At 44.4% G+C, this 27,541-nt stretch overlaps 1 protein-coding gene across 5 annotated transcripts in view; it reads left to right on the top strand.

The window, feature by feature from the left end:
- The window catches only part of STYXL1 (serine/threonine/tyrosine interacting like 1), a 257,256-nt gene that overhangs the window by 38,242 nt on the left and 191,473 nt on the right, over positions 1–27,541 (top strand). For 3 of the 5 annotated variants that reach the window (XM_086954773.1, XM_086954771.1, XM_086954770.1), the window contains exon 2: positions 24,430–24,536. In XM_086954773.1, coding sequence (XP_086810899.1) covers positions 24,430–24,536 — 107 coding nt within the window. Of the gene's footprint in view, positions 1–4,243; positions 4,327–24,429; positions 24,537–27,541 lie in introns of those variants that run through there. The other 2 variants (XM_086954774.1, XM_086954772.1) reach the window with 2 other exon arrangements.

Genomic DNA, 27,541 nt, shown 5'->3' with positions numbered 1-27,541 from the left:
AACAAGTCAGGTCCCGGGCCGGCAACCAATCACAGCGCGGCCCGGGGAATGACCTCACGGGGGTGTCCCGGCCGGCAGATTCGGGGGCGTGTTTTTCGCCCTCTCCCCTTCCCATTGGCTGGAAGGTAAAATTCCAGCCAATGGGAAGAGGAGAGGGCGGGACTTAAAAAAAGCCACGGAAACGCCCCCGAATCGCGTTTTCACGGGGAAAGCGTGATTGACAGCCACTCTCTTCCAATGGCTAGCCTCCATTTATGGAGCTAGCCAATGGAAGAAGGGGCGGATTCAAGTCCCCCATACTGTAAACAAAAGCTTTCGCCTGGGCGGAGCACTGCTTCGCAGTGCTCCGGCCAGGTCGAAACCTAAAAAAAAAAGAGATTTCTTATTTATACCCTTAATAGTAACAGGTGCTTTATAAGAAAAATAAGAAATATTCAGGGTCCTTCATTTTTTAGTTTTGCACCTTATTCACGATTTATATTGAACTATTCTTTTTTTATTTCTTGAGTAATTTTCCTGAAAGATGGTTTCTCACATTGATACAAAATTAAGTACACTGTGCTTTGTGTATTGTAGCTGGTAGATTCAGAAGGCTTGACCTTAGTTATGTTGCATAAAAACTCTTCTACGTTATTGGTACAGTTGTAAACAGACAGTTTCTTTCTTTAGTATGTCATTTGATAATTCCAATAATGTTACTTGATGGGCTTTTCGAGCGCAACGGTATTGATTACCATAGGAAAAGCATAGGTTTATTTGTGACGGCACTTTGGCCTGGGGAACTTTTGAGATTTTTTCGGTACTTAAAAAAGCTTTTTGGCCCAGAAATTAACTTTGTGCTACAATTTTTTTTTCTGGAACATAAGCAATAACCAAAAAGGCAGTAGGCTAAATCATAGCTCGACAAGGGTCAGCCACATCATAGGATTTCCATGATGCTGCCATGTATCTTGAGTTGGGCACCTGGCAACCTTTGCCATGGGGATCAGTGTGAGACCCAGCGTGATCGTGCCTCAGGTGAATGTCGCCTGTGGGGGTGTCAAGGTGGGAGCTGAGAACAAAGGACACAATAAAATATTAACAGAATTAGCATGGGCAAATTGAGGGTGGAGTGTTTGCACTGTGGTGATGTGTAACAGGAGTCAATCAGTCCTGCCAGCAGTGCAAGGAATGCTTTGTGATATGTCTAATAGAAAGGGCATTTGTTGTCTCTTTGCAAATGAGGAGTCAACAGAGATGTACGAAAGTGGACAAAACTTTTGAGGGTTTTTAAGTTTTGTACTTGAGGCAGTCGATCAGCATACTTTAAGTTTCCACCGATAGTGTATTTGCTAGGGGGTGGGGGAGTGTGTATAGTTAATATGCTAATAAAATAAGTAGAAAGAAAGACTAAGTTAGACACGACGATGAGTCAATGTGGCTCCAGCAGGCAGGTAAATTAGCAGACTAGGTGAGTCCAGGTGCCATTACCTGCCAAGTGCCAACAGTAGCTTTTCATCAATGTTTATTCATAAACATATTCATCGTACGGAGTGAAAGACTAAAAGCATGACTCTCAGGGTAGCGGTAACAGTAAATATGGCAAAAAGATGCAGGTTTACCAGCAGGACTACGGGGCACACATCTGCCCCGGCGAGCACAGCAGGACACTCGGACTCTGCCAGTCGCCACGGTGTTGAGGTGACCTCGCCAGAAACGCTGGTGGGGAGACCGCCCAAATGCAGAGGTGCCGACATTCCCTGGCCGTGTTTGGCATAGTGATCTCAGTGAAAGACGCAACAGAAAGGAGTGTGGCCTTTCTCTCACCCTATGATCCCGCAAAGAGCGTGAGATGAGGTGGGTAGCCAGTCGGAGTTTTCCCTACACAAGGGCTCCCCTAAAAGCAGATTCAGCCTCTTTAGAGAAGTAACCCTAAAGCAACACTAAACAGGGCAGCATTTCCTGCAACTTTGACAGAGGACAATGTCGTGCTGTCACCAGTGTGTAACTAGAAGTAAAGCACCAGGGAAGAGGAGAGGCGGTGGTGGAGCAGACAGTAGAAATGCAGTGTAGGCCAGGGTCTGGTTCTGTGTACACATTAGAAAACCTCATTAACCCTATAATCAGCGTGTGCTCTCCTACGCTTTATAGAACTTCCCATTTGTAAATATGCACGTTTATTTCCCTATTCATTTTCATGTACATTTGATCTCACCCATCCATGACCCAGTCGTCCCGCCCATCACTACTCCCCGGGGCGTGGGTGGCCGATACCCGCATGGAGCGAGTTTCTCTGTCACTTACATTGTTTTCAGTTCACTGACTAGTGAATCCGTAATGATGACTCGTCTGGGAAGGGTAACAATTGCAAAACCCTGGCACAGACGGAAGCGGCTTGCCAAGAGGCAGGGACCCAGAGAGGACGTGGCCTGGGCCACTTGCAGCGCTGATCAATGCAACTGGAAGTGGCCGATGGTCCCACAGGCCTCTCAGTCGTTTACTCAGGCATCGCTTTGAACCTCGCAATTTGCTGTCGCTTCTTACAACACGAATTAGCTCAATCAGCTGGCGGCCCTGTGCTCCCTTCGGCGCACAGCTTCCCCTACTAACAGTCTTACCAAGAGAGGCAAGGGCAGGTGAATTATTGGAGTGTATGGCGCCATGTCAAGGGTATGAAGCGTAGTAATCATGCAACTATTGAAGCCATTGTGCATGCAGGTCTGCTCAGTGCAGCTTCTTAAGTGCTTCTACTCATTCCCAGCCTTCCATACCTTCTCTTGCTGGAACCTTTAGTTTTATGTGGAAGAGGTAGGTCTGATACCTTGGGTCTAATTCGTGCTATATTAAACTTCCCCCCGAAAAAGTGCAGAGAGAGAAAACAAGTCAGGTCCCGGGCCGGCAGCCAATCACAGCGCGGCCCGGGGAATGACGTCACGGGGGTGTCCCGGCCGGCAGATTCGGGGGCGTGTTTTTCGCCCTCTCCCCTTCCCATTGGCTGGAAGGTAAAATTCCAGCCAATGGGAAGAGGAGAGGGCGGGACTTAAAAAAAGACACAGAAACGCCCCCGAATCGCATTTTCAATGGGAAAGCGTGATTGTCAGCCACTCTCTTCCAATGGCTAGCCTCCATTTATGGAGCTAGCCAATGGAAGAAGGGGCGGATTCAAGTCCCCCATACTGTGAACAAAAGCTTTCGCCTGGGAGAAGCACTGCTTTGCAGTGCTCCGGCCAGGTCGAAACCTAAAAACCCTCCAGCATCAAGATTTGCTTTTTTCAGTAAAAAATACAGATTTTCGCTATATTTTTACTGCTTTGATGTAATCTGGTGTGGAAGCTGTATCCACGAGGAAGGAAGAGAATGAACTATTTTTCACAATGTATTACAACTGAACAGGTTGTAAATGATTATACAAAGATTATTATTTTACCAGGCTAACCATTTTTAAAACACTTAATTTTCATGAAATCCACATAGCATCACAGTACATAAGAACTTATGGCAGTATATATTGAGCCATTTTTACACCCATATAGGCTGCACATGAGCTCAGTAATTACTTTGTCAGACACCCATTGGTGCACTTTGTCTCTAATCTCTCACATGCCATCATATGAGATTTCCTTACTATCGAGTAGGAAAGTTTCAGTTCTATTAAGGATACAGAGGCAAGGAATATGCATCACTTTCTTCACTTTTATTGCATGGTGTTGTAAATGAAGATACACAGTCCAGCTGCATAGTTGAGTAATCCTTTATTGTAGCTTGGTTGTAGGGTAGATGAGTAGGAGAAGATAGGTGATACAAGTGCAGCCCCACCAGGAGCAGGCTCCTGCTGCTCAGCCTGGTTTCACCAACTGACATTCCAGACACACACTGGCATCTAGGCATTCTGTGATGTCATCATACATTCTAACCAATCTGTGCAGAGGAAAGAGCTAAGAAGTAGTTTTCCACACACCCTCCTTCGTTAGGGAACAAACAGCAAAGAGTCACAAACAAAGAGAGAGAAGGAGCATTTCCGAAATGAACCAAAAAAATGAATAGATATATTACATCATTGTGACGGGCTGGAATGACTCGAGGAGACACGAAAGGAAGATAAAGAGTGTTTTATTGGTTTTAGTAAAAGCCTTCAGCGCACAATGCTCCTGTAGTATGGGAGAGGGGTTTCAATGTCCTTCTTTGTTGGAGAGAGACGCTCCTTCCAGAGTTCCAGTCCGCTTCTTCTCCTCTCCAGGGTGGTAGTGGGGACTTATGCGCCGGTCCGGACGTCGTCACAACCATGAAAAGAAAATAGACTTGCTTCAGTCGGGTGCCCGATATTTTAACAGTGTCGGGGATAAGGGGGTGAGTAATTCACACAAGTGCACAAACCATTAAGTCAAAAGAATGCTGTAACGTAGTGCCAAATGTGCGAGGGGAAGGGTGTGACAGGGTCGGTTGAGTGGCGTTTCAGGGTTGTTTAAAAACCTCTACCCGCCCAGTCTTTGATACGTGAACGTACCTGGGAAAGCCACGCTTCCCCTGAAGCGTGGCTGGGCGAAGCGCCTTGACGTTGGCCTCCTGGCTTCTCTGCTGCCGGTACTTCTCCACTCCTTCTCTCCACGCTGTCCTCCGCTCACTCCTGTGTTTCCTCCGGGTGTACAACACACCATTGTGTCTTCTCTTCCGGTATTTACCACTTCATCCTCCCCCGCGTCATGAACGGGGACAGGGCTTTGCTCAAACTCAGCCCAGTTAAAAAAACAGTGTTCCCCTTCGTGGCCGGGCAAAAACACTGCGGAGTCGGAACGCCTCCAGCTCACGGTTTGCTGTGTGACAAGAGGGGAGATGGTACTGGTCGCATCTTTAGGGGCCGTATTCCGGTCAGTCTCGAATCCGTCCTGTTCCACCCCGTCACAATCATGAAATAGAATTACATCAAAAATACAAGAAGTATTTCCAAATGTACATAGATGAATAAATACTTTACATGAGGAATAAGATTCATAAACAAAAAAAGGCAAATATCATTATTCCATGCCCCATCCCCCTTCCTTAGGGGAAAATAGGAGAAATGCAACTGAGAGTAGGGTAGATGCAGGCCCACCACTTCCCCGAAACACCAGAGTGTCAGCCCAAAATGGGGAAGCACCTAAAACTGAAACACAACCTCCCCAAGAGGAGTACACTAGTGACTAAACCCTCTGGAAAAGAACAAAGGTTCCCCAGAAGGCATACTGTCACCAAAATTTAGGATAAAGGTCTGTTAAGGGTAACGTAGAAGGTTTAAATGATAAAGAGAGGCTTCTCATTCAAATTCCTACGAACATGAAACCCTTTGTCACAAGTTCCATGCAGGTGGACTTCGACCGAAACATAGTGTCAACATGAAAAGATAAAGCAGAGGGTACTTAGAAGAAAGCGATAAAGTGTCACTGACCACGCACATTGCCAACCCGTGGGTAGTAACCCTTGGAACTGACAAAACTACCTCCCCAAAAATAGGGAACACTACCCCAAAATAGGGAACACTACAGGGTACTCACCCTGGAAAATGACACAACCTCCCGAAAGTAGGGTAAACCTAGAAGCGTACACCTCAGGATACTCACTCTGGGAACTGAAATGTCCCTTGACTCCCCACAAACAACACAATCTCCCCTACGTAGGATAAACCTAGAGGGTACACCGCAGGATACTCACCCTGGGAACTGAAATGGGCTTTGACTACCCACAAACAACACAACCTCCCCTAAGTAAGATAAACCTAAATGGGTACACTGCAGGGTACTCACCTTTGGCACTAATATGGGCCTTGACTACCCACAACAACCCAACCTCCCCTAAGTAGGGTAAACCTTAAATGGTACCCAACATCCCCTAAGTAGGGTAAACGCTATGAGAAAACTGAATAGTGGTGCTGACTACGCACACTACCTCACCAAGGAAGACTTCCACCACCAAGTGAAACTTCAAAACGCAAAAACACCACTTCATGCATTGAAATGAAATGACTACTTCCCCTAGGCAGGGTATTTCTAGAAAATGAAACAGGATGGAGGCACTCTTCCCACAAAAGAACAGTACAAACCAATTCAGGACATGCATTTGATGCAGCTCTAGGAGAATTGTCCCAGTCCATACGTTTATCTCACTACGACAATCGTGATACCGGTGTGGCAACGCTCTTGCTCCTGTCACTGGCCAGCTTGACGGCATGCTCAGCAGGGTGTACACATCTCCGTCGTGCAGGTGATAATCCCAGGAGTTTATGAAGAAGCCTTGGAGCCGGTAGGAGTCATTAAGAACTCCCATAAAAATGTGGTTGGCAGACCGGAACATGGTTGGCAGTGAGGAATATCGCTGATACTTTAACATTGAAGCTTGGTTAGCAGACTGGAACATGGTTGGCAGTGAGGAATACTGCTGATACTTTAACGGTGAAGCATGGTTGGTAAACGGGAGCTCCAACAAAAAATTCAGAATAGATGTGCTGTAGACAAGCACAAAATGGCGGCACCCTTTTTGACGCGGCACCGTGTGGCTCACAGCGCTCTGTTGCATGCAGGCCTCACTGGTCAGCTGCGAAGAACTAGGGGAGAAGGAGGTTATGCATAATTCGCCCTGCCGCGACGCGACACTAGCAAAATGGTAAGGGGCGCGGGCCAGGGTTTTGAATCCAAACAATGCGCTTCAATATGCCATGGTGGGGAGTCCACCTTAGGAAGTTAAAGCAACAAAATGGAACACACCCACCACCTTAAAAGCACGCAGTCTCTGCCCCGCAAATGTACCAAGTGTCACCAAAGGTGCCGCTCTTCATGTCACCAACCGCTCAGCCAGTTCTTCCAGTAAAGTTCACAAGGACCTCTTGGCGCGTTCGCTGTCTCCGTACGGGAAATAACATTAAAACACAAATATGGTGTGTGTCATCAGTAGATGTAGCTTGCCACAAAATATACTGCCAATCACTGCTAATGAAGCAGTTGAAATATAGCATCAGACTTAAAAAAAAAAACACTGTGTAAGTACACTGCGAGGCTCAGATGGAAACTTATTCCAGCTGCAGGTAGTTCATTAGTTCACTGAAGATGCAGACAAAACTTTCTGTCAGACTGTGACGTTTCCCACATAGGGCCCCTTCTGGGCCATGAAACACAGCAGGGTGCGCAAACCTGTTGTGCCACTGGGAAGCTTGTTGCTGGAGAGACTGTAGCAGAAGTGTTCCAGGTGACAGCAGGATCTTCAGTGGTGGAATAACTAACGCCCAGGTTGCAGGCTGTCCAGATGGTAGTGGGCACTGGTGGGGTTGACCAGGGCATAACTTTTAGTTCTCAGGTTTCCTTAAAGTCCTAGGTACCTTGTCTTTTAGTTCCTTGGATGTCCTTACTCCTTACTCTACGCGTTGGTTCATAAGATCGTCGCCAAAATGTTGTAAAGGAAGATGCACAGTCCAGCTGTATAGTTGAGTAATCCTTTATTGTAGCTTGGTTGTAGGGTAGATGAGTAGGAGAAGATAGATGATACAAGTGCAACCCCACCATGAGCAGGCTCCTGCTGCTCAGCCTGGTTTCACCAACTGACATTCCAGACACACACTGGTACCCAGGCATTCTGTGATGTCATCATACATTCTAACCAAGCCGTGCAGAGGAAAGAGCTAAGAAGTAGATTACTACAAATAGCAATCGTTTCACAGTTCCTTCCTTTAATAAAAAAAATTTCTTGAACACTACATTTCCCATAAAATGTTGGAAATGAAATAACAAAGTGTGCACCAATCAAGTAATCCACCAAGCTATAACCAGTGCTGACCCCCTTTCCTCTGTCTTCATGCAAGGATCTCTGCCAATGTGTCTCTTAAACATCAATTTTCTGGTTTGTGCCTATAAAAAAATAGCATAAAAATGTTCCCTTATTCCTTATTACTTAATACTACTTGTGCTTGACACATTCATGAGTCTATACATTTTACCATAAAGAGTAAACTACAAATGCACAATTTCCTTTCACAGAAATTTCAAAATTGGAATTAATCAGCTTGTGATTTAACAAACAAAGAGTAATATTAAATATAATATTAATTAATATTCTGTCAGTACCAGACGCAAGGGTTATGTATGTTTAAAGCTTATTTAGCAGCAAAGATGCTGCTTCCGAAATAGGCTTAAAGTAGAATTTCATAAAGGTTGAATCAAATGACCAATCAGCAGCATTTATGATATCCTCCAGTCTTTCTCCAACTGATTTCGCTTTAGAGGCTATGGCCCATTTGGTTGTATGAGGTCCAAACTGTGTTGTGTCTATTCCTTCCTCCTGAATAATCCATCTTGTGAGTGGTGGGAAATTCAGTGCATTAAATGGTTTCTTTATGCAATAAGCAGTTGTTTCTCTCCTGGTGGTCTTACCTCTTTCATCATGTTCTCATAAGCCTTTAGGCATTTGACCGCATATAGTTTAGGCTTATCCAGAAACCCAGATTAAGATACTAACCTGGTGTTTATTTTGGTTCTCCTGGCTAAAGCAAAGGTTACCCCATCCGGGGTGAACATCCTACTGGAAATTTCCTGAGCTCTTACATCGGAAACCTTCTTACATGAACTACACAACAGCATTGTCAATTTTGCTGATAATTCCTTCCTGGAGAGGAATTTGTTGTCTTGCCAGAAGCCTGTTCAAAACTACGTTTACGTCCAATAAAGGGGAGTATCTAGGTAATGGAAGTTTAGGCAATCTAATGTCCTTCATTAGTACACACACCCAGGGAGGTTCTCCAACTGCAGTGCCATTGATCTGTATATTTCCTGCTGATATAGGCAATCTAAAGTTATTAATAGTTCTATTAGCCAATCCAGCATTGGCTGTATCCGATAGAAATTCATAATATGGATAATTCTGGACTCCAAGGCATCCAGGTGTTTCTCCACACACCAGCTAGACCATGTTCTCCATGCCATTTGGTAACCTTTGATGGTACTTTCAGCCTATGCCAGAATGATGAACTCTGTAGCGTCTTCTAAACCCTTGTTGTTTGTTCATCAACCCTGCAATCCCTCTCCCTTTGACCCTGTTGGTACAGGGCTAGGCACTTGGGTCTGCTTCATCTAAACTCCGAATTTGAGGATTGGTCGTCAGCGGTGTCAAAGTCTGGGGTAACCATGTCACCCGACAGTGTGTATTCTTGAGCATGCGTGCTCTCTTGGCGAAGGTCTCATGTAACTTCTCAAAGCCTTCAAGGTGCCCGGCGGCACGCTTTCTGGTTCCCTTCTTAGTGTGTTGATTAGCTGGGCCCACTGGGATCCTAGATAAAATAGGAAGAAGCCCTTTCCCCAGGGCTCCTAATTGTTTAGATGACAGCCTATTTACCTGGTCATTGATCGGTTTCCAGGCGTTGGCCACAGCCATTAAAATGTCAGATTCAAGACTCCCTGGAAAGTTTGGGCCTACAGGGGGCCATTTGTCTTGCTCCCCTGAAGGCATTGAGAATATTCATGATCATTAAATGCCATCATGTTTTATGGGTGGAAGCACCATCAATGTAGGCACCTGATTCCTCATCCAATACATACAACTGTTATTAGATTCATGTTAATGTGTAAATTCATTAAAGAGTAACTCATTATAGTATAAACACAAAGGAAAATCAAACTAATAGTATCTCTCAAGGGAAACAGCCACCACATCGCATGCGATTACAACGTGGTCGTTACGACGAAAGCGTTGTTACATCGCAGTACCATTACAACGCAAGTCGTTACAACGACTTGCTGTAGGAGCGCTCTAAACTAAGGAATAGTATAATTTACTATTACAACACCTGCCCTACTGTTGCACACACTGGAGTTGGAATAGTAATTTATACTATTCTTAAGTTCAGCCCGGCCCCTACAGCAAGTCGTTCTGACGACTTGCGTTGTAATGGTACTGCGATGTAACAACGTGGTCGTTGTAACAACCGCGTTGTAATCGCATGCGTTGTACACGCATGCAATTTAAACGCCTATATTCATCTCTCAAACAATTGAGGCAGCCAAATCCTATTACAGAAAATGCCAGGCAATACTTGTTTTGCAATTATTCCAAGGGATGGCTGATGATGATTTGAACAAATGAAAACGTTTTTCGTAATTAATGTTACTTAATCCTGTACATTGATAATGAATGTATATTTTGTAATTCAAAGAAACTGCATTCTAACTGTTACTTGAGGTGCCTCTTTTCCTGGTTAGTTTCAAATGTATCTTTTTGGTGATAGTGGGCAGCTATTACTATGGGGTGCACCTATATGCTGGACAGATTATCCCTTTCATTTGCCTGAATTACGTCTATATCTCCTCGCTGACACTAATTTGAACAATAAAGCAGATTCTGCAGAGAAGACCTTAATCCATCTCATCATTTTGAATGTATTCTTAAACCTTATATTAACCTTTCATCACCTCTCAATGTTAGAAACCTTAAAAACATGACAGTTCTGAGGAAATGGACAGAGCATTTTTCAACCTCTAACCTCTAGTGTAACTTAAGTAGTAAGCATGCTTTCGAAGACTCACAATTTGGTTTTTCAAGGGACCCTGTTCCATAAATTCGACCACCCATTTACATTTTTTTTGTTTTTGTTTTTAGAGTTTTATATAGCGCAAACTAGACCCAAAGATATCAGGTACCAGAGCGCTTCACATGAGCACCCGTTTCTTTACACAAGGACACATTAATTTTGTTAGGCACGGGGAGATTGAGGGATTTGCCCAGAATCACAGGCTGTTGAGCGTTGTTGCTCGTACCCGGTTCCCCAGTTTCGAGGTCGACAGCTCTAGCCTTAAGGCTACATCCTCTCTCCTTCTCTACCCCCAGCAGAAAGGGCACTACATACATGTATCAGATTGGAATAAGGTGTGTTGCTAAATGCTGCTTTAGAAATGATTCACCTTGACGGATGGTAAAAAGAGTGAAGCAGCACTGAAACAGCAGTTGTGCTGCTTTGTGACCCCAATTTCTTCAATTATTCCCATCAGTGCCCCCTGGGAACAGCGCATGGCTCCTCAGAGAGGCTCATGCAGATGGCCTATTATTGCACACAGCTTCATAATTATCCTTGCCTGGCCTTCACTCTATTCCCAAAGTACATCAAAGGGGGCCCTGCAACCTGTCTATGAGGCTCCCCATAGCGGACCTTGGGATGGAGAGATTCCCACTGTGTCCTCTAATAAGGTTCCTCTGTACAGATGATTCTGGAAGACAGTCCAGCCCCCACCCTCTCTGATCCCTTTTCTTCTACAGTAAACTGCATGGAGCAGTAAAGCCCAGCCACACAAATAACTGAATTTTGCAAGCTCCTTTTTCTACTCAGGTTTACAGTGATTTAGGGCCTGATGATAACTTATCTGGTCTTACCTCCAGCTTGCTGCAGTGGCGGTCTAAAAAGCACCTCCAGGCCGGCGTCATCCCGACCGCCGTATTCCAATCTCCCGACCGCCATATTACTAGTCGTCGGTGGGGCTGGCTGTGTGTGGGCAGCGGAGTCATGGCGGCAGCATGCTTTGGCTCAGGAAATGAGCCGGAAAGGAATGCCAGCCATACTGTGTTGCCTCCAACCAGTAGGGCGCACTGTTTACTTTCATTCTGTTGTGCAAGTGAAACATTGCAGGCACCTGACCAGTAGGCACTGGAGGGCACTACATTGTAGGTGGGCACATTCACTCTCGAGCTGTTACTTCTGCTCATTACCTGCTATTCTGCTGCCTCTCGCATGGCGTTGTCCCCCCCAGGAACAGGTCGGCGGAAAGGCAGGCCGTGATTTTACTGGCGGTGAGCTGCACGAGACCACCTCCATGGCCGCCTCTGCTGCCGCAGTAGCAGAATTGTCAGCTGTGGGGGTGGTCCTTATGCGATGTTCCCGCTCACTTCCTGATCAGTCAGTTGGACTGCCAAAAGGCGTCGGCGGACCCCATCCCGCGTCATCATAATCAGGCCACGGTCTATTTTCAGAGTTTTTAAACTAAAAGCTAAGGTTTTTAAACTAAAAGCTAAGGTTTAATTTATACACTGCTCTTGGACAGCCAGGGCTCTTCAAAGAAGGTAGAGTCAAATTTCCATGTGCTTAGTGGGGATACCTAGAGGTGCTGCCTTATATTTGCAGAAGGATCGCATCAACTTCAAGTTATCAACAAATTCCCCCCCGAGCACTCAAATAACAATTCAAGGTAAATTATAATAACAGTCAGTTTGTGCAAATCCTATTTGGCACAGTCACCACAGTCCAAATTCCAAAGTCAGATTCCGATATTCCGGAAGGGATGTACCAACCGCGTTTATTTCTTCAGACTCATATTCATTCCAATTGGTATATCAATACTCCAATGATGCAGCCAACACGCGTTTCATCATGATGATTACAAACACATTGACTCTCTCAGGGCATTGACTCTGTGTCATCCGATAAAGTCCTTCCACTTTAGCTTCTAAATTCCTCGTATTATGTATGGCATGGCATCATCATACGTCCAATACCACAAACTCTAAATCATGTTGTACGCAAATTCTCATCCAAAAGGCTCCTTATTTTCAAAATTCCAAATCTTTTGCGGGTAGCGAGTATCTTCACTTCCCGTACTGGCGTACGTTATTTGAGTACTCGCCCTGGAATTCGCATCCGAAGGATGCGTCCAGGGTCGGAGACTTATAGCTATCGGACACGGGGGAATGGAGGACAAGAAACTGTCACAAGCAGATTTGGCTGCGCGAACGCGCACGTTCCGTCCTGCGCCGCGCCGTGCACTTCCTTTCCATACTCCCAGCAAGTCAGCCTAACGCGCATGCATGCACACAAACGTGCACACGCATTTACACTTACACAGACACGCAGGCACCCAGACAGGCAACCCCCTCCCCCCCCACAGTCACACACACACACACGCATACACACAGACTCCAAGACACATACACACACACACGCACGCTCACACATACACAGCCCGCCGCCGCACGCGCGCGCGCACACACATGCCCCCCGCCCTCGCAGCCCAGCAACAAGGCGAAGCCCCACTCACCGGCTTCCTTGGTGCAGCGGCTCTCACCGGCAGCAGGACTCTTCCTCCCTTCTTCGGCACCGGGGCGCAGGGTAGGCTCCTGCCTGCTCCGGTGCTCCAAACAATCGCGGCTCTTCCGTGGGAGGCGGGGTAGGCTCCCGCCCTCCTACTTCCTGTTTCCGGTTGTCCCGCCCGGCCTGCCTGACTTCCTGGTGCAGCACGCGCTTAAGCAGGGGTTGTTCTGGAGTGTCAGTGTTGAGCAGTGCTTGAGGGCCGGGTCTACACGCGTTTAGTGCAGGTAATTGATTTTATGATAATTATGTGCAACAAAGTGAGTGCTGCAGTGCTTCTCTACCGTAAGTTGCTGTTACTGTTAGTGTTAGGTTTGTTAATTACTGCTTCATGACTCAGTCACACCACACGAGTCACAAGTTAGTTCTTCTCACTTCGTATTTCTAGTATGATCTCATTTATCTGATTCTCGACGTGTTGAATGCAGCCTGTGGCTCTGTTTTCGGCCCAGTGGGCGGGACACAGAACTGGGCAGGGCTTTGGTGACGGTGTTCTGCAGGGGTGGAGGCTGTGCGCGGCAGCAGGCAGCGTGCGCAGTTATTTTTTAGATTGGAATGCGCGCGCATTTACTGCTTTTTGCCACCACGCCCCAGCATACCCACACGGCCGCACCTCACTGAGCCATCGTGGACTGGGTCCTTCAACCGGCTGCTCTGTCTAGTGAGAGGCGAGCGTGAGCTGGACGACGTTGGTTACCACTACCTAGTTACTTACAACAGGCAGCAGCACAGCACCAGGTGAGGCACGGCCTGGTGATAGGCCTAATCATCAGTTAAAGTAAATAAAGGTGCACAGCGCAGCCTAAGCACCAGTGTGAGGGTGAGGGTGAGGGCGAGGGCGACGCAGACCAGAGACTGATCATTTAATGAAGCTGCTCAGCAGCCTGCCTAACGTAACAGAGTCGAGTGAATATTATCTGCATGCTCAGAGAACATTATTTTATCAATGCTGTCGGATTGACCAATGACAGAGATTTTTTAATCAACGTGTCTCATAATTTAGTTAATGTTTCGCTTATTGCTGCAAGAAGTGGGTAAGTTGGAGGCACGTCAATATGTACATTATTTGGTGTAGACGCATCGTGTTAGTAAAAGTACTTTCGGTTTTGATGCAAGGGGCTGTGTCAAGCTAGAATCTTATGCCTGCGTCTGAAACTGAGTCTGACTCATCTGGACTGGGTCAGTAATCGAAACCAAGTCACAAGCATAGCCTTTAATTCATTGATTAAATCGAGCTTACATAATAGTTGCCCGTGTCTATGTGGGTGCTTGTGGTGGTAGTGGAGGTTAGGTTGTCTTCCAAAATTTCTTCCCTACCGGAAACTGGTTCATTAACTGAAACTGAACTCCACTTATTTGAGTTGTTATTAACATGGAATTCTTCAGCTGTGGTGTCACTTTTATACTAAGCACCAGCAGACGAAATACGGGGAGATGTAGGCAAACTTATCTGCTGGTGAAGAGCAAAGCAGGATATTGTTTTTTGTTGCTTCGCACTTTCTTCTGGAGCTGGTTGGCGTATGTGAACAGCCTTCCTATGCCTTCCATTACTTAAATTGGTATCCATAAAGTCATGCATCAGGGCCATTTTCTGTGCTCTAGTCTTCAGGCTTTATTATGTGGAGTGCAAGCATTAAAGTCCCATGTAAAGTGCTTACTACGAAAATAAAGATGTAGTTATTTAAACTTGAAGACTTTGAAAAAATGATCTCCGAGATTAAATGATTGCTCCCCGCCTAATGTAAGAATTTTGTGCACTGGATCCCAAATTGTTATATGATACGCCAGAGTCTGTATAGCATATTTAGCTCAGTCTAATTGTTGAAATCACTTTTCTCCAGTGTCTCCTTGTATGGCCCTTTCGTGGACCTCATTTGTGCTGCTGCAAATGTATAGAATAATCCCAGCTTTCCTGCTAAACCAAATTGTGTGATATTAGGCAAAGAGTGAGACCATTGTCGGCGTTGGGTTCTTGCTGCTTATTTTTGTGCGTGTGCTTGCGATAGACGTGGGCGAGATGCTGAAAGTCTGAGGAGCTTGCATGTGAGGCGAAGGCAAAGGAGAGACATACGGAAAGCAGGTTCGAATCCATGGGCTCAGCTTTGAATTTTGGCAAATCTAGATGTGCCTGGAAAAAAAGTGTAATGCAAACTGCGTCTGCCTTTTTTGAAGTGCTCTTAAGTCTGTCCATGTCAGGGTTCGCACCATGTAAACATGCAAAAAATAAAATGTGGTTCGGCTTGTCCCCCCTGGGCTAATTTTATGTCCCCATAGATTAAGGGCAAAGTGTTAACCTTTAATGTCAATGTAAAATACACTAATTATAATTGGTGCATTGCAGAGCTTAAAAGTGGAGAATCTGGCTTTCATGCTTTGAGCAAAGGTTGTAATCATAGGCAAATACTTTACATCATGGAGCGAAACACCTTTTTGTTCAGTTTCACTTTGAGCGCTCCTTCAAAAAACTTGAGTTCAGGATGTGCGCTGCACAAACATTTCTCTTGCCTTTGACTTAGCCATATTAGCCTCTGTTGCTCAATCAGTCAATATCTAGGCCTCATTATGGGGTACATATCACTGGAGCCAATGGTGGAAGTGGGTGGAGCCAATGGTGGATATGGGAGGAGCCAAGAAAGTGGGTGTTGGCCTCCTACGAAAACATTTGAGCACCTGCACTTCTTATTTTACAAATTAAGCACTGCTTTTGGAATGAAAGGACATTAATTTGCATACAACAATACAAGCTAAGCCTGTTGCCTCTGCCTTGTGCCAGTGGGCTAATAGTCTGAATCCTGAGCAACACATCTAGAACGGCACAAAAAGTTGCTACACAGTACTGCCAATATGACGCCTTTTGAGTTGGGAATAGTCCAACTCAATTCCTTTTTTTCACCAACTCTCTCCTGATTATTCTTGTTTCTCCTTCTATCCCTTTCTATTTATCTGGCTACCAAGTCTTTCCCCTTCTTTGTCTCTTTCTTGAGGTTGTCCTTCTGTCTGTCTCGTGCGCGTCTTTTTCTGATCTTGCCTTCGTCCCTCTATTCCACTGGTCTTAGTCTCTTGCATTCTCTCCTCTTCCCTTGTAGCTCTTTGTAGCGTGTCCTGTTCCTTCTTCTCTCGCTTACTCGTACTTCTCATCCTCTGCCCAGTATATTTTCATTGTACTGTCTCTCTGGTCAGGTTCCCTCTCCTTTTGACATGTGCGATTTAATTTGAGGCTTACTCTCCAGCTCTTTTAGTTTTGCATTAGGAGCATAGACTGCATATCTTGATGATGGACTGTAGAACTTATTCACCTCCCTCCGTCGAAACTATATTGGCTTCTTCTCTGCTGCAGTAAGATGTGTCGTCACCCTCAACATTTCCCAGGTTTTATTCCCAAACACGGACTGCAAGCTTCATGAATGAATCTCTCCCCTGCCTGCTGCTAATGGAGTCTTGCAGTCCGAGTTAGAGTGCAGTTTGGGACTAGTGTAGATCTTCTGAAGTCTGTAAAGGATGGTGAAGGTGACTACATATTTGCTGATGTTATACCTGTTTCAGTGTGAGCACTTGTAGAAGCTTTACAACCCCATCTTGCTGCACTTCACATGATGCTGCCCTGTTATTTCAGAGGAAGACCTGCCCTCTTGAAAAGAGAATTCACCATGTGGAAAGGGGACGTGGCCTTAGACATGCAGGGCTTTATGCAGATAAACTGCCCGAGGCCCTCCTTCAGTTTTCAGACCCCCCCCACCCCATCCGTTTGCAAATCGAATGTACATATAAAAATTATTTGGGCACATCATTAAAATGTTTAACTTTTCTACAAGAAATATTGTATATGTACTTTTTTATGCAAAGAAAATTTAAATACTGCATAAATGACTTTTCTACAACACATATTTTATATGTACCTTTTTATGCAAAGAAAATTAAAATAGCACATAAATTAAAACATTGCCATTTACAGTACTAATAGCTCAAACTTAAATAATGCGAGACCTATTGCATTGCAAATGCTTGTTTATCTAGGTAAAACTTTGTGGATGTTGGGTACCGCATCTTCCTCCCTGGTAGCACCACCTTAAACTAAGATTATTATACCTAGCCCTAGATTGTGCTGAGCGCCCTGTTGCCTGTTGGTTACCCAACCTCTCTTTGTAACTTCAAGGTATCATTTTACAGTGAGAACATATTTTTAAAAAGTGGTTTCCATTAACAGCTTTCTTATACTATCTGGAAAAGCTTCCAACTGGCCTATGTTAGAAGAGTCTTCTATGAATTGCATGTTCAGACTCACCGTCTCACGATTTTTATCAGGACTTCCACAATCTTTCAGTGCAATAGCCAGATGTCATGATGACCAAACAGGCCACTGACCAAGGCCCTCCTCATGATTGTGTCTAAAAGACGCAATGCCCAGCATTTAAAGAAAAAAGAGTAGAGGTTAGGGTGGCGTGATTCTGAATACCAGCAATACTAAATCAGCCTTCTGAGGCCAGTAAGTTAAGTACCATTAAAATGGGTCATAGCATCATTTGTTATTTACAGCAATTAGGAACTACAGAGATGCATTATGAAGTGCTACATAAAAACAAGTTATTATTAAAACAGATTTTCTGGAGATTTTGGAGAATGTTTGGAAATGTTTGTTGGCTAAGGGCCGCATAACAAGTTGCATATGAGTGGGGTTGAAACTGCACAACCCTAAAGACTGGTACTGTGCAGGAACATCCCACAAGTATCGTGCAATTACAAGTTAAACCCCATGGAATGGAGACTAACCATGCAGACCTGACTTCAGGATCAGATTCCACATGGTATTCCCTTTTGTTTGCAGAGTAACACTCCTGTTTTACCATCTCTCTGAGCAGGTGATAAAGAGGATTAGGGCGCCTGTGCATGGCAGGGGGATAGGAAGGGTATCAGACACAGAGTAGGTGGGCAGGGTCATGCACTGCCTGCTCCTTCACTGCTGTAGGAGGGGTCATGTGGGGGCTGTGGGCCAAGCAAGGCTAAGGTACTTTTGCAGCAAGTTCGTCTTGTGATTTTTGCAAGTTGAATATTTATATTTGGACCCGGAGTTTCCATACCTGGAAAATCTGGGACCCATAGAGATACCCTTGAGATACCCATAGAGATACTAAAACGCCTGACTATAAATCAGGCTCGTAGTAGGCAAAGACATCGGCTGCAGCAGGCACTAGCTTTGACTCCAAGGAGGTCAGATTCAGTGTTTCATCCTTCTGAGGTTGACAAAATAAGTTCCCTTGAGTGATGCAGAAATTAACATATTTTATTGAAACCCATCTGTGGTGGCTGGTGAACCTCTATGTCCCATCTCCATAAGCAATGAATCTTCTTTTTACTTGGCTTACACACTACTCTCGGCTTTGTGCCACAAGCACAGAGCTAGCTCATTCAAGCCCGAGCGACAGCTCAAGCCCCTAGAACAGGTCCCTGCTCATACTCGGGTCTTCTCCTTCTCTCATGCTCTGCCACTAATGCTCTTAGCAATCTGTAGGCATCAGCACTCAGGGACGGGTAGGTCTGTAATGTCTGCTAAATGAAAGGTCTCACTCTCTCACTCACTCAAATTGTGCAGGCACGTTTCAATTGTATGCCAGTCTCATATATACGTTAAGCCTAAATCACTAAACGTTTGCTGGTACTTACTCTTAGAAAACTTCTAAATTCCAGGAGTAAGCCATGAGAAAGTATATTTTCTAGTCAGGCATTGAAGGACCTAATGAGGAAAGGAGGTGTGTATGATGCAAAGTCGTGTAGAAAGGAAGCAGTAAAAAGATAACATCTCTCTAAGCACCTGAAAACACTGTTCAGTTACATTTTATGGCTGCAAAAAAGTGCATTCTCCGATGAACACTGATTATTACACATTTTGAAAACATTGGAATTCAATGAAAAAACCCTTAAGAATTCACAACAAATCTAAACTGAAAAACAGTAATCCTAATCCTATTATTTGTCGAGCAACCAGAAACTAAAACTAATCCCACATAGGTGATCAGAGATGTTAGATTTGGTACACATTATGGCATACACATCAACTGAGGTAAATCTGTGATCATTCTTTTCATTCCCGAGATGAAACAGTTGTGGCTAGAATATCCGCTGAATTGGTGCAATGCAGTACCTTGATATGTATGGACACAAAGATAGAGAAACTGTGAACCCGAACGTCTATGGTCCAGTTATACGCCAATTAGAGGCAAAAATAGACAGCTGGATTAAACTAGCCTCATATATTTTTGGCAGAATAGCAATAATGATAATGTTGCCTCTGCCAAACACTTTTATTATTCACAAAAATCACTATACTTTTTGATGAGGCCTACTACTTGATTTTGAGAACAATGTTTGCTAAATGATAAAGGCTGACAGGCAACCCCATTTGAGATGGGCTAGTCTCACTCTCGCTTATGAGAAGGAAGGTTTGTAGAGAAAGGGTTATAGGACCATTAAATCCTGTAACTTCCCTTCCATAGCTGAGTTTTTACTGTCTCCAACAGCTTAGTGTTGGAGACAGTAATCTTCTAGTTACGCCCCCTATTTCCTTTTCTTATAAAGTTCCCTAGAATATGGTCAAGCCCACCCGGACAAGTGAAATGGTTTGACTGAATGGCACTATCCTAATCACTGTAAGGGTTGAGAGGGGCCCCCAAGGTCCTGCCAGTGGGGCTCAGGGTCCAGGGGCAGGCTACTCTGACTATCTAGATCCCTGATGTCACAAGGGCCAGCCCATCTTCCTGAAGACGCATCCTCTACTGGCTCAGCCCTTCAGGCACACGCCGTCCACATTTGTGTTGACCTCACTATATGGATCCAGCCATATAGTGTCATATGCAGCTCACACCCAGTGTTATAGTTCATTCTGCTGTTTCCCCACAGTCCCCACATTGCTCACTATGTGGGCAGAAATTTGGCAGTAGTTGCTACCCTGGCTCTGATGCACCAAGATTCCAGCCAAGGTGTGAGCAGGCTGGTCATAACTACTTCAAACTGCAGTGACCGGTGAAAGAATCCGTTCCCTCTTGAGTACATTGACTCGCACTGATAATATAAAACCTGTTCATCTGCATACATGTGACTCCACCCTAAGTCTGACATTCCACAGGTGTCAATGTGTGTAAGCTGATTTCATTTATAGGGTGCAGCACTGCTCTTGGACTTCTGGAGAGAGGTGTTCGATACAATTTCTTAAGTCGTTCGAACTCCTATTGAACTCTCTCCATTGTAGCCTTGATGTGTTTCTTTACTGATGCATGTAAAAAAGTTAAACGATTGACAGCGATTCTGTTGTTACTGGCAAACTGCAAAATAGCACTGGTATGGATGCTTCGACTATTTCTCACACAAGGATTGATTAACTGATGCAGCTTTTTACAGCTACAATATCGAGAGCTACTTCTCACTCCAACACGTCATGTCTCACCAAATTGGGTACACTTAGCGAGCTCCTCCAGGTCACAGGACAGGTTCTGAACCTCCCATTATGAGGGACATGCCCATGTTTCTGCACTATTGCTAGATTAACCTGACACCATGCCCAAAAATAACACTAAGGCTATACATGCAGTCAGGCACTTGGGCAGGGGTACAGAACCATATACCATGCAGGAGACATTGCAGATGCAACAGGTCATTTGAAAACTGTTTTTTTGAGTTACACATTTCTGGAATGAAAGGGCATGATATACCTTTAAGATTTACCCAGTTTAGTTTGAAATCAGAGAGCTGGAGGTTTTTGATGGAGAAGGTTTATCTGTTGCAATGTATTTGGTGACATCATCAACGAAGTGTTTGGTCATTCGTAACATGAAGTGTCAAATGCTTTCTATTGGAGATGCATTCCGAGCAACTCCAAGGATTTGATGGAGCTATAGAGTAAGATTGTGAACTTCCTTCATGTGAAGAAGCTATCTCCATTATGATAATGGAATAAACAGGAGGTACTATATGGCAACAATAACCCTAGAACAGCTCTTTTGCTAGGATTCAAGAATGAAAAAGTATTTAAGTTAAAGTCAACGAGAGCAACCAACATGAAGGCATGATGGGCAATAGCAGGCTTACATTTGTTCATTGATACTTTGATATGGTGGGAAGAGGCATGATTGGTGGGGTTGTCTTGAGGATTTCGAGCAATATATGTTGAAATTACTGCCATATATTCCTTTTGGAGGATGTTATGCTTCCTTCCTAGGTCTTGATAAAGGGGGATGCAAGTACATTATCAACTCTGTGGGCTCAGAATTTAAAGACAATGCATTTAAAACATGTTAAAGAAATTGCAGAGTAGCAGCATAAAGTGAGTACAGAAAGATTAGCGATACACTTGTATGGTTTGGGATAGGTTCCCAGGCAGACCACCGAAAACTTGTATACTTTAGGAATCATATTTACGAAGAGATGATGGTAAGCCTTTCTCAATGTTGTATAAGGCGCTTTGTGAGGATTAACCTGATCAGAGATGACTGATTAGTCCTATATGGGAAAGAGATCTAGGGACCAGAAAAAAGATTAATGTCTGGGGCTCAATGGGAAAGAGATCTAAGGTTACAGATTTCGGATTCGGAAATGCAAAAGATGCTTTCTATGTAGGGCTGATGTCTCGCTGCTGACTCTTAGTAAAATCTACCCAGACCTTATGGGTGACTGCATTAGAAGTCATGTTGAAAACGCAGACTCTGTACATATGACATGGACATGGCTGGAAGTAGCTGAAAATTAGAAGAAGATGCTGCTTAGTCTCTGAGAATAAATAGGAGGTGAAGTCACTAAATTGTTAAAACATTGAGTGATACGATTACATTTGTAATCGAAAAAGGGCAAGATTAACTGTGGAATCGCAGTGTTTTCCCTACTCTTTGCAACCCTTTGAGAAATATAGCTGTTGGGGAAGGACCTCTGCATGGCAAGAGAAAGAGAACACATAATACAGCCTCAGAAGATTTGCGAGACTGAAAGAGATGAGCAGACTTTTAATTGAGATCAAAGATGTGAAGGTAACTCCTAGTTAGAAGTCAGAGCATGGTTATTTGTCACATAGTCTCCTTACCTAAACCTGAGCTTTTTCTTCTCATGTGATTTTTGTTAATTGTCTATGTGAACTCAACAAAAAATAATTTCAAAATCAAAAATAAAAGTTTCTGCTAAATATATCTAAAGTGTATATTTACGAGCTTCTAAATCTACTGAATCTATGTATAATAGAACATTTTATGAAGAGTATGTTTTGCAGAAATCTCTTGTGAGAGCAAATTCAGGAAAGCCATCAAAACCTGGATCTACAACCTAACAGATACTACCTGTAAAACCCTGGTTTAATACTGAAACGCCTTTATGGGTCACTACATCTCCCACCTTTTTGGAATACACAAGCCATAAAATAAGCGCCAAGATGCTCCTCGGAGTGATAGAGCGCTATACAAATCCCCAATCAAATCAAATCAACAGTACTTTCAATTATGTATCCAGAAATAGATTATGATAAGGAATTTCGATTTGGATCATGTGGCAGCACAGGATTTGAAGGTGGAGTCAACACTATTATTTAGTTATTTTTAGCAATTGTTCCTGAATCAAATATGCTATCTGACTGATGGGCTACTTTCTGCCATAAATTTCTCTGCTTCCGTTAAAAATATTCAAATCATTTTCATGTTATGGTAGGCTAGTGATGAAAATTGCTTAAATAATGATGTTTTTCTCATCTGATGTGCTGGCAAATATGGTTTATCTGAATAAGATTTGAGCAGAGGAATAAAATGACATTTTTGGATTGCTTTTGACATTTTTAGATTTGACCTATCAGTCTTTTTTCAATGACCTAATTTGCAGTTAATTAATTAAATGAAATGGGGTGACTCATTTGATGTCTGTATTTTTCGACCCACATTTTAATTGCTTTTTAAAATTGCTTTCCTGTGATACTATACATTGTATTGTATAAGTACAGACTGCAGTAAACTGAAGTGACTGACTGATCAATAGGTTCTTCACTGGTCATTTGGGTTGAGTCCTTACTTGTTGTGTGAAGCTACATCCATTTTCAGAAGAAATGTTCTAATTTTATTATTTAAATATCACTCTTCCCTATAAAATAAGATTAGTTGCTTTTATTTTTGTTTCAAAGTAAGAGAGCAGCATTATTTGGTTTTGGCAGGCTAGTTTTCCTGTGACTGCTTAGCGGAGCTTGATTTTTCTTTAGTCACGGGACAGCCTAGTTCTAATGGCACATGCCAATCATCATGACAACACTAAAACAACACCCTTGTTTACTTAGAAAAACAATGAATTTCTATCTCCTGAATGTAAGACCATTTCCAAAACACAAAGAAAACATACAGGAGCTCATTCATTCCCTCACCCTAACAGAGTGTTTATCACAGAGACCCTGGTAAAGGCCGCCTCGGAAGCAGGCATTTTCCTTGCACTACTCCACGTTATTCGACCTTGTGTCTTGATTGTGAAGGCCGCCAGGGTGTGGGCCTGGCCATTATCTACTTGTCGACATTAAAAGATACAAGTGTTAAAAATGGGGAAATGGAGTTTTAAAGCTAGGCCACACCTTCTCTGTCAATGGTCCCCCTATGTAGAACCCCCTTTCCCTGCCCACTGGGAAAGTTTATTATCTCCTTGAATGAAAATTTCACCATTTTGATCTTACATTACTCTAACTTTACAATGTTGGCTGATCTAAGCTTTCATCTAGAAGATCTAGCGTCTCCAGATTTCACAATATCACAGACACTCTGACCGCACTAGAATTAGTACAGCTCGTGGAATCACCCACCCACGAGGTGAAGCATCTGTTAAACATTATTTTTTCCAATCTCCCTCATTTAGTTATTCAGATGTCACTCCCCCTGTCTTGGGGATCATTTTTTAATACCGTACTCTTTACCTATCACTCCCTCCACTGCCCCTAGAACCTCCAACATGGTCGAGTCCGCAATCTCACGGGCATGTTCCCAAGTAAAGCAAAGACACATTTAGTTTAAGAGGTATTGGAATTAAATTCTAGCTTTAAGATTACTTTTCAATGAAAGAAGGATCACTATAGGTTAGGTCAGTCACTCCAGTCCATCTTGAAGAAGGTACAGTATGAACATACTGAGCGTCGTCTCAAACCATCACGCTGGAGATGTCTCAAGAGGTTTGAAGTATAAATAAGTCTGACACCAAAATCTCCTGTTTTAAGAGTCCTGGTGCCTGTCAACTAAATAAGAAATGGTTAAAGTTCGTTTTCGCATTCATTTTGAGATATTTCATAGTGTGAAACACCTGTAGACATCTAATAGGCATTAGTATAAATTACCTACAGTATACTCATTTTCAGCTGTTTTTTCTTTGATTTTCTTCAGAAAAACGGCTGGCATTGTCATGTGTGAGCCAAGAGAACTGTACAACATCTTAAACCAGTCTACTAAGTTTTCCAGATTAGCGGAGCAAAACTACCTCTGTCTCTTGGGTAAGTGTTTAAGTATAGCAGTATCTCTTTATGATACAATATGTAAGCTTTATTCTAAAATTATATAATGATCATAAAAGCAATACATTATAAAAAAAATCACACAATAAAACAGTCAGAATTAAAATGAATACGTTCATGAAAACCAGACATATGACAATAAAATGGCTAAATCACCCTTCATGTGTAATTAAAAAAACATTTATTTCTTACATATAGATAATTTGTAAGAAAGAAAATAGCACTATCATGAATTGCTAGTGTGCTCAACTTCTGCAGATTCAATAAGACTAGTCTACATTTGATCAACCCTGAACCTTTCAATAGTGGGATTTAAAAATGATTAGTAAAATATGAATACATTCTGCGGAAAAATAAAAAAATGGAGCAGACTCTGCAAGGAGATTTTACCACATGGGCAGAGAAGAATAGATGAGCAATCAATCTGCCCAAGGGGAAAGCATAGCTGCCATCTAATAATCCCCAATCTATATCTGGTATTCCTTATTACTGGTTTTAATTAACTCAACCACATCCAATTCACGCTGTCAATATTCCATAAAAGATTTTTTGATCTAAGATCTTTCATCTTTTGGCAGGCCCTCAGGTTTAGAAAAATTAAATGGCCTGTCCAGTGAGGTGCACATCTTAATATAGTCCAACCAGGGAATTTTATGACCTCTATCAAAAGGCAAGCAATCCTCAATAACGTCTCTATAGAACAGGGCTTGGGGACTGCTCTAAATCTAGCACCACAACAGCAAGAGTGCCAGATCTTTAACCTAATCAAGCCCTAATTCCTCATGCAGTAAGGACAGCTAATTGGGAGGGCTACGATTCTTCTGCTGACTCTATTTTCCTCACCCTGAAGACTACTGACGTTTTGTGAAAGCCCCATAAGCCAGACCAATAGGTTAAGACTGGAAGAAACGGGGGAGGAGCTTCGCGGGCAACCAAGATGGCCGCGTAAGCTCGGAGCTCCGCGGACCTTCCGATCCTCCTCATATATCTTGCTCGAAATCCTGATCCACGCGGGTGGATTCTTGCTGCTGGTGGTCTACTGAGGCGGGAGCTGCCTTCCGCCTTCGAATCGGTGGTTCCTACGCTGAGCTACATCGAGTTGAACTCCGTGCCAGGACTGTGCCATTGTCTCTCCGGTCTCCGCCACTCCGCACGATTGGACTGCGTAGTGACTGCCTGATGTCCCTGATGGCAGAGTGCTAGTGTCTACAGTGCTCACTTCCATCGGCCTGGACTGCTTGCCTGGCTCAGACTCTCTCCCTGGCTCGCTGGGTTCCGGCTTGGTTGGCGCGCCCCTTTGTTCTCATCGGGTCCATCATGGCGGGCAGAGGGGACCCCGACAAGACATCGAACAAAGGCGTTCGCCGAAAAGCACAGACGCAACAGAACAGGATTGAGCGATATGTTCAGCCGAGGACACCGCCTGCCACTGGGGCTTCTGCTAAAGGCCTTCCATCGACGGGCTCGCCTGACGGCTCCGAGCCTACCCTTAGCGACATTATGGGGGCCATTACCAGTTTTCGGGCCGACATGCAGCAACAACATGAGATCTTGACACACAAGGTGGACACTATGGCTGTTGATCTAACTCTCATTAGAGCCGATCTGGGCAAGACCAATGATCGTGTGAAGACACTGGACATTAAGACTTCCAGCCTAACAGCCGACGTCTCGGACCTACAAACCGAGGTCCGGAACCTGCGGATGACTACGGAACACTTCTCAAGGCGGCTGGAGGACTTTGAGGGACGCGCCAGGCGGCAGAACGTCCGCATTGTCGGTGTTCCGGAGGGCTCCGAGGAAGCTGCGACGGACCTCTTTGTGGAGGACCTCATAAAGACTCACTTAGCGCCCTCCGGTCTCAGTAACTTTTTCTCTGTGGAGCGTGCCCACCGGGTGCCGGGCGGCCCGCCGAAGTCGTGCGTGGCGCCTAGACCCATCGTGGCACGGCTTTTCAACTTCCGAGACCGAGACGTGGTCCTGCAGGCGTCCAGAAGGCATGGGCCGCTTAAGTACCAAAATGCTGAGATACATTTCTATCCTGACTTTACTAGGACTGTTCAGAGACAGCGCCAGAGCTACGCAGGTGTAAAACGGCGACTCCGAGACATGGGCTATAAGTACTCTATGATGTTCCCTGCCAAGCTCCGGATTGATCACGAGGGCCGTGCACTGTTCTTTGACTTTGCCGAGAATGTGAGAGAATGGTTGGACACTTTGTCGCCACGTCGGGACGCTCAAGATGGACAAGAAGGAGGTGCGACTGGTGGCTCGGATCTATGAGACTTGGCTCTGCTGGAAAACTTCGGCGCTTGGTGACCCCGCTTCAAGTGACTGTCGGTATTGTTCTTGAGTGACTCTATCGACTTTCCTGTCGTTACATGGAGGGTGGCGGGAAGTGTTCGTGGAGATTCCTTACTCCTCTAGGGACTTTTTGTAGACTAGTTAATGGGGCGACAGGCACACTGCTGGTTGGGGGGGCTTTTTAGTCTGATGCAGGGGTGCAGGGTGGGGGGTGCAGTTATGCAAGTTTCTTTGTGTGTTCGTTCTTTCTCTTTTCTTTCCTTTAGGCAATGGGCCATGTTTGCTGCTGAGTTTTACTTGCTGTTTGGGTTTGTTGGGGCTGGATGGGGCGGACTACGGGATGATGGGGGGTAGGAAACTGAAAGTGATCAGTTGGAATGTTAATGGGTTGGGTGACCGTGTCAAGAGAGGAGTGGTGATTCAACTGCTTAAAAGACATATGCCCGATGTTGTGCTCCTACAAGAGACGCATTTGATTGGTAACTCGTGCAAAGCTCTTATTCGTAAGGGCTACAAGATGGTGGCCCACTCTGGGTTCTCCTCGGGCTCCCGGGGGGCGGGAATCCTAGTGCGTGCGTCCCTTCCCTTTGAGATAGACGTCACCGTGATTGATGAGAGGGGACGCTTTGCTGCAGTGGCGGGGAGATGGGAAGGGCGTTCCCTCACGCTACTTTCGATTT

The sequence above is a fragment of the Lissotriton vulgaris genome, chromosome 2_1 (genome assembly GCF_964263255.1).
Source record: "Lissotriton vulgaris chromosome 2_1, aLisVul1.2, whole genome shotgun sequence".
NCBI classification, from domain to species: Eukaryota; Metazoa; Chordata; class Amphibia; order Caudata; family Salamandridae; genus Lissotriton; species Lissotriton vulgaris.
The sequence above is the reverse complement of the archived record's forward strand: the minus strand, read 5'-3'. Positions and strand labels throughout refer to the sequence as shown.